Source organism: Frankliniella occidentalis, unplaced genomic scaffold (assembly GCF_000697945.3).
Source record: "Frankliniella occidentalis isolate FOCC.00 unplaced genomic scaffold, Focc_3.1 Scaffold157, whole genome shotgun sequence".
Taxonomy (NCBI): Eukaryota; Metazoa; Arthropoda; class Insecta; order Thysanoptera; family Thripidae; genus Frankliniella; species Frankliniella occidentalis.
Genome location: NW_026267283.1, coordinates 316,862 through 328,711, shown reverse-complemented (window position 1 = coordinate 328,711; position 11,850 = coordinate 316,862). Strand labels below are relative to the sequence as shown.

Below are 11,850 nucleotides of genomic sequence, written 5' to 3'. Positions count from 1 at the left end.
CTGCGCCGCGCACCGTCAGCGCGACCTAAGCTCAGGCCGGTCCCCCTGCGCCTCCTGGCCGCGCAGCCCGCGCCCGGCCCGGCGCAGCTTGGTCCAGGCCGACTGCCCCGGCCCCGGCCGCTGGAGCCGGCTGATGCTGGAGCGGTGCAGGCTGCACCAGCGGTCGCGCGCGCCCGTTCCGCCCCGCGCGCTCGGCCTTCACAGCCGTTGCGCCGCTCCCCGCCCCGCCGCGCCCCGCGGCTGAGCCGGGCTGCTCCGGCCCCGCCGGCCGGCCCGCTGATCCCGATCCCTATGCGCGCCCCGCCGCCGATCCCGGCCCGCCCTGCACACCTTTCTCCTGCCACCGCCCCGCCCCGCCCCGCCCCGTACAGTACAGTACTTTTTATCGCTCATTGATCGCGGTAGCGCGACTGTGCCGCTCGTCCGCGCGAACTGCTGGTGGGCGGCGGCGGCGGCGCCATCGGCGTCGAGCTGCTGCTATCGGCACGGCCGCCGAGGCTCGATCGCGAAAACCATGTTGCCAGGGCGCCCCCTTCCCTTTCGCAGAGATTCGAACGGGCGAACGGGGTGCGAGAGAGACCGCGGACGGGGACCGCGCGGACCCCGCGGCGGCCGAGCCCTGGCCGGGGCGCCAGATGGAGGGTGTTACCCCCGTTCCCAGCGGTGCCCCGGCGGTGCCCCGGCGGTGCCCCGGCTGTGCCTACCGCGGCTCGCCTAGGCGCCCTGCGTTGCGTTGCGTTATGCCGCGTTACGCGGGCCGCCCCGGGAAAAGGTTGTGGCGGTATGGAGTGACATTTGAAAGGAGGAGGCAGAAGGCAGGCGAGAAGTATTTTGGATGCCGCGGCGGGCGGGCGGGAATTCCCTGCTGCTGCTGCTTCTGCTGCTCATGGCATTCTTGGCCGCGGTGCGAAAAAGTGGTGTTTTGAATATTTCCCTTTCGGCAGCGAGAGAGAGGAGAGGAGGAGAGATGGTAGAGTGTGGCTCTCCGTCCGAGAGAGACGCGGGTGGTGTGTGTTTCTCTCAAGCCGCCGCTTCCTGCCGCCGCGGGAGGGCTGCGCCGTGCGTTTGGCCGCGGGCGCGGCAGGGACGGCGGCCGCAGCGGCCAGCGGCCGGCCCGGTAGGACGCTCTCGTTGAGGGGTGAGTTGTGGGTTCCGACCCATTGCACCACGTGACGAGGCCCGGCACGGGACGGGACCCCCTGCTGGGGTGACGCACTATACTGGCGAGGACTTCCCCGCACATGACTCGTGCGCAGGACTCCCCCCCCCCTTTCCTCGCACGTGCGCGCGTGAGTGAAATGGAATGCTGCACCCACCCCGTCCCCCGTCTTCTTCTCTTTCTCCCCGCGGTGGAATGCCGCCGCCGTGGCGTCTAGGGGGCGCGCCGCGGCATGGAGGGAAAGGGGGGGGGCATAAAAACGTATACCCGCGCTTTAAGCCCTACCGGGCGGGTCCCACCGGCCGTGTGGTGGTCCTGGGTGGGCGATGGCGACGCCCCGCCCTGCCCTGCCCTGCTGACCCCGGCGGCCCGCCCCGGCCCGACTGTACCGGACTGGGGGCTTGGTCCCGGCCCGTCCCGTGTCACTGGACTGGGATCGCCACCGCCGCCATCTCCCCACATCTCCCTCCTGAGATCACGTTTATAAATAAGATGGCGGCGGCGCGGCAAACTCCAGGCGGAGCGCGGCGTGGCGTGGCGTGTTGTCGAGGCGGCGATGATTGTTATTCGCGCCGCGATAGAAAGTGCTAAAGCGGCACGCTGTACGTGTCACGTGTCGCGCCTCGTGTGACCCGCGCTGGTGACTCCCCACACTACTCCCCCGCGACCGACCGCCACACTGCACGCCTGATCAGTGCGTTCACCATCACTATGCGGAGGAATCCGCGGAGGCCAATGAGCAGCCCCACCGGAAGCGCAAGGACGCGCCGCGGCCACATCGCCACGCCATACATCCGGCTCGGGCCTCCGCGAAAAACGCACCGCGCCGAAAGCGGGAGAAGGGGGGGGGGGCGGAATCAACATTCGCGGCGTGGACTTCGGCCCCTCCCGCAGCGGTCACCGCTGCCCTGCCGCGGACTCCTCCAGCCTGGCCGGGGTCGTATCATTCATTTCTCAGGATCGCGATCGCGTCGCTCTGCATAGCGTGCCCTCTCGCGGGCCAGGACGAGTGTCCCCGCCGATCGGGTGCACCTGCACGCCGAGGACAGTTGCGGGGGGCGCTTCCTGTCCACCAGGATATCCGCGGCGCCGTCGCCAGGCTGCGCCGCTTGACGCAGGCCACGCGGTGCGCTGCGGGAAGAGGCCCTCTCCCCCGTCGCCTGCCCCCTCCCAACCCGCTCTCCATCCTGGTATACAGAAGCTGCAGCAGCAGTGGGTGCAGCTCTCTGTTTGGTCCTGATCGCCCCCCTCCCTCCTGCGAAGGTAAACAGTCTTGTCTGCCAGCGCCAGGACTGGCGGCCCGGTGAGCGCACGGCACCGGGGGGCCCTGCGTGGCCTGCAGCAGCGCCGCGGCCGCGGGCCGGGCTGAGGTAGGGCTGAGGAGACTACAATAGGCCCTCCCCCTTTCCTCCCCGCCGCCTGCCATCGCCAGCGGCGATCACTATTTTTCCGCTATTGGTCGGAAGCGGATGGGGAAGGGATACTTTTTCGGCCGGAGGTGCGTGTTAAGCAACATTGCTGCTGCCTGCTGGCAGGTGCCCCCCCCCCCCCCCGACGTCTAACGGGCCTGCCAGGCGCTCAGGCCCCCCTCTCCCGGCACCGCTCTACATTCCTGGACCAAAGAGAGTGGCCGAAACGAAACAGACGCGGTGCAGTGCGTGGCGTGGCAGACGGGGAGTACGCGGCGCGGACCCCTTTCCTCGCCCTCCTCCCCCTCCAGCCCGCTGGTTTGGGCGTCGCGTCGTATACTCGCCCCGTGAGGGAAAGCACTGGCCGTGCCCCCTCCTGCCCCGGTACAATACCGTCTCTTCAGGACCCGCGCGGGCGCACCGGCATGACGGCGGTGTCAGGGGGGCCCCCGCGCCCCGCTTCACCCGCTGCCGCCACTGAGAAATGACGCCTTTCCTTTTTGCCTGGTGGTCGGGGCGTGCGCGGGCGGCGCGGCGCGGCGGGGCCAAAATTAACATTCTTCTGTGAAATGTGCGTTGAGTATAGTAGTGGGGCCACTGCTCTAATGAGTCAATCCCCTTCCGCTCGCCGCCACCGGGTCGCTCTAGCTCTGACGACGACGGAGACGTGACGTGGCGACCCCCCCCCCCCCCCCGCGAGAAGTGGTAAGGGAGGGGGTGCCACTACGACTGCGTCGACCGTGACCTGGAGCCGGCCACTGGCCAGGTGTGCGGAACGGAAACTCGGACACCTTGATATAGTGCGGTAGCACGGATAGCACGCGCGCTTTATGAAACATCTGTCCAAGGTTCTGATGGTGCCGTTTTTAACGTTACCATTATACTCGGCAGACCAACAACGCCACATTGTCCCCGCAATCAACAACAACCCTTCCGCGGGAAGACATGACGCAATTTTGCGGAAGAGCCCGCCCCGCAGCCCGACTGTCCGTCCGCCCGTCCGTGCCGCCCCGTCGACGGTGGTGTGACGCGACCCATGACGTGATCTGCAACTGCCGGGCAGTACTGTATCGGCTTGGCGCGAGGTTGCCCGGCCAGTGTGGCGGGGCGGCGGCGGGGCTTTTGTCGTACGTGCGCTGCCAGTGGCGCCCCCAGCAGCGTCGTCGCGCAGAGTTGGGAAAATCGGCAGAGAGCGACCGCCCGCCGCAACCGCGTGCGATCGCCTGCCGCTCGCCAGCGGAGCGCTACTCCACGCCACGCCGCTTCATTTGGCTGACTCGGAAGCCGAGTCTCGATCTCAGCATCCGAATCACACCGAAGGTGCGATTCGGGTCTGGATCAGCCAATCAGAGCCTGCCGCTGCGTGCATCCGCAGACGGTTGCAGGCGATCGCACTGCCGTCGGACGGGGGACAGGGCGACCGTCCGAAGACTCGGTCGGTTGTGAGCGGCAAGCAGCCGCACTGGCGAGCGGGCCGGGCGGGCGGGCGGCAGCTCTTTTCCCAACTCTGTCGTCGCGGCGCTCGCCAATGCCGGTGTGTGTGTGCGCTGCCCGGCGTTGGCCTTATTAGGGCAGTGGGGCCGCCAAGGAGAGGCGCGCCGCCGCCACGGCGCTGCTCGGCGGGGGCGGGGCCCGGGCGGGGCGGGCCGCCGGGGGACTTCCCCGTGGCGCGTGCCGCGCACGGGCATGCAAACGCTGAATTATTGTGCGTCTTGTTCTCTCCAGAACGCCGATATGCAGCACCGTCGTGGCGTGCCCCACGGACGGCGGAGGGGGTCGCGTCAGTGTGCACGGCCCCCGATCCCGATCTCGAGTTTCTTGGCCGGCGGTGACGTCACGCTGGCCCGGGCGGCCGGGTCCGGTCGCGGGTGAGAGGGAGGGACGAGGGACGTGAATGCATGATGCACAGTTTCCCTCTCTTCCTGCCCGCCCCGCCCCGGACCCCGCGACCCGTCGTCTTTATTAATGCGCCCACGCAGCGTCACATCGCCCCTCCGAAACTGTAGTACCGGCTCGCAGGGAGGGGGCCAATCTGTCTTGCGCAAAGGACTCGCGTAGAGGTCCTCCTCGGGGACAAGGTGCTTCTCCAGGATGCGTCCGGACGCCCGTTGCGGGGCTGAAACCCCGGAGCTGGGCCCGTGCGGCCGTGCTCCATCCGCGACACCCTGCAGCGGTAGGCCTGCAGTATTGTATGCTAATGGGTGCTGCACACTTTTCTCTCCCTTTTCTACGCCCCGGGTTTGGGCCATCCCATCCTCGACGCCGCCGCCCGCCGCCCGTGGTGCGGACCGTTGGGCCGGGCCGGGCCGGGTGGGCCGGGCGCTTTGAGCAGACCAAGCACACCCTGGCCCTGGAGAGGCGGGGGTCGGGGGCCGCAGAGCGTAGGGGGATGAGGATGAGGGGGCAAAGTGTGGCTAAAATTAAGTCCACGTGTACCAAGCCAGAGACGGGTGCCCGTGCACGTGCCTCAGCGCAGCGAACACGGTAGATCTGTAGTTAGAGCCCAAGCCGGGGTAATGACAGGCTTCCATAATAAATCGTTAACTCTTTGTTGTTGTTTTTTCTGTTTTTCTTTAGCCATGTACCAAAGGCAAAGGCGACGACGATGGCGGACACACCCGAGTTAAAACGCATCCAAGAGAACACAAAATTGCAATCCAATGTGAGTACGATTGTTACTGTGGTAATGGTTGCTCTTCCCCCAAACATGAAACCACATTTTAAGGAGCTGACTGATGAGCCCTGCATTTTTTTCCCTCAGGTAAAATATCATGCCGAATTTGAGAAGGCCAAGGGGAAATTCACGCAGGTTGCAGATGATCCCGAAACCTTAAGAATTAAGCAAAACTCCAAGATTATCAGGTAATTTTTTGGTGTTTAATTTTTTGACTACATATCAAAGTAAGTGTTGTCTAAACGTCTTTTTGTTTTTAACAGTAATGTTGCATATCATGGGGATTTGGAAAAGAAAGCTGTAATGGAGCAGAAGAGAGTTTTAACTGGGGAAAACGGTGAAGCTCAAAATGGTAAGAAGGAATCCCTTTGTGTTTTTATTTGTCACATTTTCTAAGTGTATGTATGTCAATCAAAAATGTCAACTGTGACTGTCAAAGATCTACATTGAATGTTATCTTTTCTTGCCGGCTAGTGGATGGAAGGCTGCTGCCCGGTATATTTGTCGGTGGTTAGGTGGGTCGGTGTGTGTCTTCAACTCTAAAAGCTTTGTTTTCAGTTTTCAGTGTTATTTTTACAGCTTAACTGCTCACTGGAATTTAGATTTGCCAATGTGATGCATGTGTTAATTCTGGCTTTGCTTCATTTTCTCTTACCTCATGGTTAATTAGACTTTCAAAAAGAAAATTAAGATTTGGTTTTAGTTTCCTTTTTAAAATGATACATATCATGGATTTCTTTCCAGAGTTACTTTTGATTAATTCTGCCTTGGTTTTGCAAAGTTCATCTCTGTATTATTTTATTTTTTACAATTTTTTACTTTATTTTTTAGATGTTAGATTGTGTGTTTCCTTGGTTTATGCATATGTTTTTTTGTGACCTTGTTTTACTTTTCCAGTGTTGGTTTGTGATTACATAGATAGTATTTGTGCTGAAGCTTTCCAGCTAAGCCTGCAGTTCAAGTGATAAGCTGATGACGCTTTTTAATGTTGGCTTTTTGTTTTGTTTCGCCATGGACAGATGATGCTGGTGGCTCTGTCGCTGAATATTCTAATCATGCCAATCAACGTGAAGAACCTGCTCCCATCCCACACACACAGTACTCACAACCTCCTCCACAACAGCAACAACAGCAACCACCACAACAACAGCAACCACCACAACAACAGCAACATCAGCAACATCAGCAACAGCCTGCCTACCATGCTCCACCATCACAGCCACCACACCATGTGACACAAATGAGCAGTGGCTATGGCCATGTTCCTCCACCACATCAGCCAGGAAAAATAGCTGATTATGACCCATTAAGTGGTGCACCACGCAATTCTCCCTATTCAGCAAGACAAGCCTCAACTCTCATTTATTCGTCAGGCCGGGGTGCAGGTACTTAGATAAAGTCTTGATTTATGGAAGTTGGAAATCTTTTCATGCTTCTCATTTTCTTTGTTCTTCGAAGTCTCTGAAATGCATTTGCTAAGAATATTTTCCCTCTAGATGTTAATTTTATTTTTTACAGTGACAAGCCAGCCTAGCCGACGTATTGGTTCAGTTGCTGATCTTGATCCTGTAAATGACTTTTATGGGTCAGTTGCAACAGACTACAGATCTAGCAACAATAATGCAAACCATAATAATAATCACGCTGCATCAAGTGGTTATCCGCAAACTCGACATCAAGCACCTGTTCAACAGCAGTATTATCAGGCTCCACCTCAGCAATACCAGCCTCCACCGAGTCGCTCTGGAGTAAGCGTTGTATGCAGTGCTTTGAATAATTTAATTTTCCTTTGTTAAATTTTATGATTTGTTTCTCCTCCCTTTTCCAGAGAGTGTATCGTGCTATGTATGATTATGAAGCTCAAGATCGAGATGAAGTCTCATTTCGTGATGGCGATATGATTGTGAATTGCACACCTATTGATGAAGGTTGGATGACAGGAGTAGTTCAGCGCACTGGTCAGAGTGGTATGCTACCTGCCAACTATGTGGAATTGGCTCACCTCTAGTTAATCCATGTTCAGTATTCATCATATAAAATTGAAGTAGCATTGTCATTCATTGCAATTGAGTAATTGTAGTTTATCACTTTGTACTTGTCAAGAAGTGTCAAAATCTGTTTTTTCAAATTGCAAAGAGAGAAGTAGTTTTTCTTTCTTTTTTTTCACTTTTATCTCCTGACGTGTCACTTTTAATGTCTCAAAGTTTTAGCTGACAACATTCCTTGTCTTCTTAAATTGGAATATCAATTACAGGGTCTTTAAACCGTTTTGGGGAATACATAACAAGGACTCTAGTAGGTCTTTTTTTTTTTTTAAGTAAAGAAAACAATGTATGTTACCATATTTTGAATGGGGAGCGGACGGGAGGGTTCTTATGCTTATTATCAGTTTTTATTTTTTGAATCATCACTTGAAAGACATTGACTATAGATTCAAAATGATTTATTTAGTCTCATTGAATGAAGCTACTTCAACAATTCAGAGTAATTAATTTTTAATTTATTGTTGAAGCATTATGATATTTTTATGGAGAACAGTTTTTTTAGGCAATTGTTTTTTTTTTGTGATTTGGGCCAGTGGTTGTCATGTTTGACTGGCTGACTTTTATCATATCTTTGACTTTTATCCCGAATAAGATTGGTCGTATTGACCCTCTGTTTCCTTTTAATGTGATTCTGAATTTTTAAACAAAGTTTTGAATAGATTATAACTTCAAGGCATCTAATATGAATGTAGTGTGGTCATGATGTTAATCACTGTTTTGCAAGGCTCATGAAGCAGTTGCTTCTGCCTTGTTAAAGTACCAGCCTGAGTATGTAATTGTTGGGTGTATGCAGAAGAAATTTGGCAATGCAGCAAACAGTATTTATGATAAGAGACCTACTGAAATGTTGATTTTACAAAGTTGAATATCAGTCCTTTTAATGTCTTTCAACTATATTTGAGTATTCATGTGTTTCTATGTGTTACTATACGGCAGCTTTGTTTCATTTCTGTTCAATTTGGTTAAGCTACACCATTTTTCAAAACTGGCGATGTTTGAGCCAATTGTGCATGTATTAAAATTAAACACCAGATAAGGATCAAAACAATGAATTCTCATTCACTATGTGTGTTTATGATATTTTTTTTGGCCAGCTGAAATAAGTGGATTGATAAAATTATTCATTCATAAATGTAATCCAACTGTCAAATCTATTAATGTTGTTCACTGTTAGAGTGCTATAAGTGCTCTTCTACCGTATGAGGTTGGGACTGAGCATTTATGACACTCTATGAGTGCTGAGAGTTTTATGTTTTGTTGGATAGGCCAGAGTTCTTGTAGACTTGGAGAATCAATTTTAACTCTTGTGTCCTGCACTTGATTTCCACCTGTTTTCCTGTATGGTTAATTTGGCTAGTTTGCCATGTGTACCTTGTTAGTTACATGGAATTAGTATGTTTCAAAGAGCTCATGTCTTGTCACATGGTCTTTAGAATTTGTTTGGAGATTTTGTCTTTCAGACTTCAACAATTGTCTTATGAAATTCATGCTTATTAAAACTGACACAACTTCTTTATTTGACTCTAATTTCATGTTAGTCAATAGATTTAAGGAATAATGGGAATGAAAATTGATTAAAATTTTAAGTTTTGATTTTCTTTTAGTTCAATTGTACCTCTGTGGTCTGTATTAACAGGGTGTTTCGTGTTTCAGAAGTCTTGCCATTTGAAAGATCTGTTGTCTATCAAGTACAATAAATGTTGTTATTTTTGTTCTATATAGACCAGAAGTTACTACAAACATATGTTGTTAGTTATATGTTGTTAAAGCATGGAATGGAATTTCCCATGTTTTGTTATTCTGTATCCAGATTATTGAAGTTAAATCTTCTTGTATAGGAAGAAAAAGGGTTTAAAGCTGGCTCTTTTAGATTAAAACACTTTTTCTTATACGTCTGTTGTAAATAATGACTTGCGTCATGCGTTGTCTGCCAAACAATTTATTTAATTGTAATTTCTTCTGAATTGTTGGAAATATTCATTCATTAACAATATCTATGGATATTTTTCCCTGCTCAGTTGTTTCATGTAAAACTAATAAAAATAAATGTTAAATTAATATATTTCATTATGTTTACCAGTAATCAACATTTTATGCCATTTATATATTACAACAGATAAAAGAAAACAATCACAACTTTTTCTCTTTCTTTCTTTTTTTACTTGATCTTCTGAAACATTCCTCACCTTCATTCTCTTGAGGTAGCTTTTGTTTCTCGGTTTTGTTTTCTAAATTACCAGTGTTACAATTGGTTTCTTCAGGCATGTCTCCTTGCCTTTTATCTTTCTTCTTCCTCTTTGAAGAAATTTCAATTTCATGCTCTTGATTTTCTTCAACAATCAGTTCTCCCTTTTTCTTTTTCTTCATCTTTCCTTTTCCTTTCTCTATTTCAACATGTTCAGTCAAAGAACTATTTTTAGCTTTTTTGGACCCACCTTGATCTTTTTGATAGGCTTTCATAAAAGCTTCCTCTTGCTCCTTGACTCTTTGAAGTTTCCCACTTAACTTGTGCCCATGTCTAGCAGCCCTAAAAACAAAAATTGTATGTTTTTAAATTGAAAAACAGTGTCAGAACAATATGATTGACATAAAGTGACCCCTCAAGTTTTGAGAAACTCACTTGTGAGCAGTCAGTCCTCCACAAGCCTGAAATAATTGTTCATCATTAAGTGTGGCTGGTAACTTGGGAAGTCTGCTTTCTGCCTCCTCAATAGGGTCAGATTTTTCCTCAGGTGGTACAACCGAACCACCCTCAGTCAGCGTCTCCCTCTGCAAAAGTTAAAATGATTAGTGGAATAGCTACTTGAAACACTAAAAAGGAATCGAAGGTTTGGATAGTGTGCCTTACCTTAACAAAAGCACCATACTGCATTTTATCCCGTTTAATTTTTGCCCTTTTAACTGCCGAAATTTCTGGGGAGTCCTCAATTACTGTTTTTACTTCTACACCCTCCTAAAAATCAGAATCTTTTAACCATCACTTAATATATTCACATAAATTACAGTAAATTTTACTATGCTAGAGTTTTGTACCTGTGTCTTTTTAATATTGATATTGCTAGCAGCATTGTTAAATGCATCCTCCCACCAACGATAGGTGAACTCCTGGGCAGGATCATGGCCAATACCTGCAGTATTTAATTTCACCTTGGGCTTCAAAGCTGTTGTGATGCCAGTCGAATTTTTTCCCAAGCCTTGACCTGGAATATTTTTTTTTAAAAAAAGAAGAAATATGATTAGCGGTGTGAGATGAGGTACAACTACAATGACTTCTGTCAAATCAGGTAACCTACGGAACAAATAAACAAGAAATCTTTCAACCTAACAACATCATAAGTAAAACATCTAAAACAAAGTTTCGGAATTTCTAATAAGCTACTTAAAAAGAGTAGATACTTCCGAGAAGGAGGAGAATATGTGAATAACCACATTTATTACTAGGGTTAGGCCTGAAATGATTCAAGCAAAATTAGGCGAAATAAAACTCCAAGTTTTACAACAATTACCTTCAGACCAGCCATATTTTTCAAGCTGGCGCTTTGCAAAATCCATTGCCTGAATTCGAAATTATTTGGGCTTGCTTCTGATTTCCTGATTTCACATGTATACATGTACACACACCAAACTACAAATGAATGTGGCGAATAGTCGTTCCGCAGAAAGGAGTGGGGGTGTCGTCTGCACGCTGCTGCTAATAAGCAGCTGGTGACGTAGCCGGTTCATGACGTCAAACCTGTTGACTTGAAGTAACTCAGAACCGTTCGTGGTTCCTGTTGCTGAGTACATTTTGTCCTGAGCAGACGTGGTATTAGTCTATTCCAAAAAAACAATGATTTCCCTGAAATACCGTGGTGTTTCCTGCTTTGTGCAAGCTGCATCGAATACCCTTTGCAAGAGTTCATTACAAAATGTCTACAGAGGTATGTTCCTGATATTTAAACTTCCTAGGTAGTAATCAAATAGAAAATGTGCTGATGATGATGATTATGTCGTTTTTTGTTTTGTTTTGGTTTTTTAAACAGACTTTCATCGGAATTTTAGCAAAGTTGGTTTCATTGGTTGTGGTAATATGGGGAATCCAATGGTGCAGAATCTTATGAAGAAGGTGAGAATTTAGGGAGGCGAGTTATGTTTTTTGTGATAAGTAAGCAGGTAGTGTCTGTTAGGTTTTCAATTTTAACGCATCTTACCTTAGAAAATATATTAACGTGGAACATGAATACATTACCATCCTTTTATTTCAGGGACATAAGGTGAGTGTTTTTGATGTAAAAAAAGAAGCTGTCTCTGATCTCCAAAAGGCAGGTGCAACTGGTTGCAGTTCTGTTACTGAGGTAGTTGAGGGTGCTGATGTAGTTCTCACTATGCTCCCTGCAAATCAACATGTCCTTGACACATACACCAAAAAGGGTGGTATTCTTGAGTAAGTAATTTATCCTGTGTTTTTGGATTTTCTGGCACACTGAAATTGGAAAAAAAAAGGGGGGGGGGGGGGTACATAAAAAAATATATTGCTGAAGTTTTTGTCTTTTAATTGTTTAGAGCACTCTGGGGGCCAGCAAC

The 11,850-nt window shown here is 49.9% G+C and overlaps 3 protein-coding genes across 3 annotated transcripts in view; 2 read left to right on the top strand and 1 right to left on the bottom strand.

Annotated features, from left to right (window-relative positions):
- LOC113203336 (LIM and SH3 domain protein Lasp) overlaps nt 1-9,345 on the top strand; it is a gene marked incomplete in the record, with an annotated part of 12,109 nt that extends 2,764 nt beyond the window's left edge. The window contains 6 exon segments of the mRNA XM_052271333.1: nt 5,146-5,230; nt 5,330-5,430; nt 5,506-5,594; nt 6,262-6,627; nt 6,761-6,990; nt 7,071-9,345. Coding sequence (XP_052127293.1) covers nt 5,146-5,230; nt 5,330-5,430; nt 5,506-5,594; nt 6,262-6,627; nt 6,761-6,990; nt 7,071-7,250 — 1,051 coding nt within the window.
- LOC113203338 (G patch domain-containing protein 4) lies at nt 9,331-10,957 on the bottom strand. Its single transcript, XM_026417964.2, has 5 exons — nt 10,794-10,957; nt 10,321-10,487; nt 10,136-10,240; nt 9,908-10,056; nt 9,331-9,814 (listed from the first exon to the last, which is right to left on the bottom strand). Exons 1-5 carry the CDS (start codon nt 10,837-10,839, stop codon nt 9,418-9,420), a joined length of 864 nt encoding a protein of 287 aa, XP_026273749.1. The 5' UTR covers nt 10,840-10,957; the 3' UTR covers nt 9,331-9,417.
- A 66-nt stretch (nt 10,958-11,023) lies between these two features.
- Nucleotides 11,024-11,850, top strand: part of LOC113203337 (3-hydroxyisobutyrate dehydrogenase, mitochondrial) — a 2,539-nt gene continuing 1,712 nt past the window's right edge. Inside the window, exons 1-3 of the mRNA XM_026417963.2 lie at nt 11,024-11,207; nt 11,310-11,392; nt 11,532-11,710. Of these exons, the coding sequence (XP_026273748.1) occupies nt 11,117-11,207; nt 11,310-11,392; nt 11,532-11,710 (353 nt within the window). The 5' untranslated portion in view covers nt 11,024-11,116. The remainder of the gene's footprint in view (nt 11,208-11,309; nt 11,393-11,531; nt 11,711-11,850) is intronic.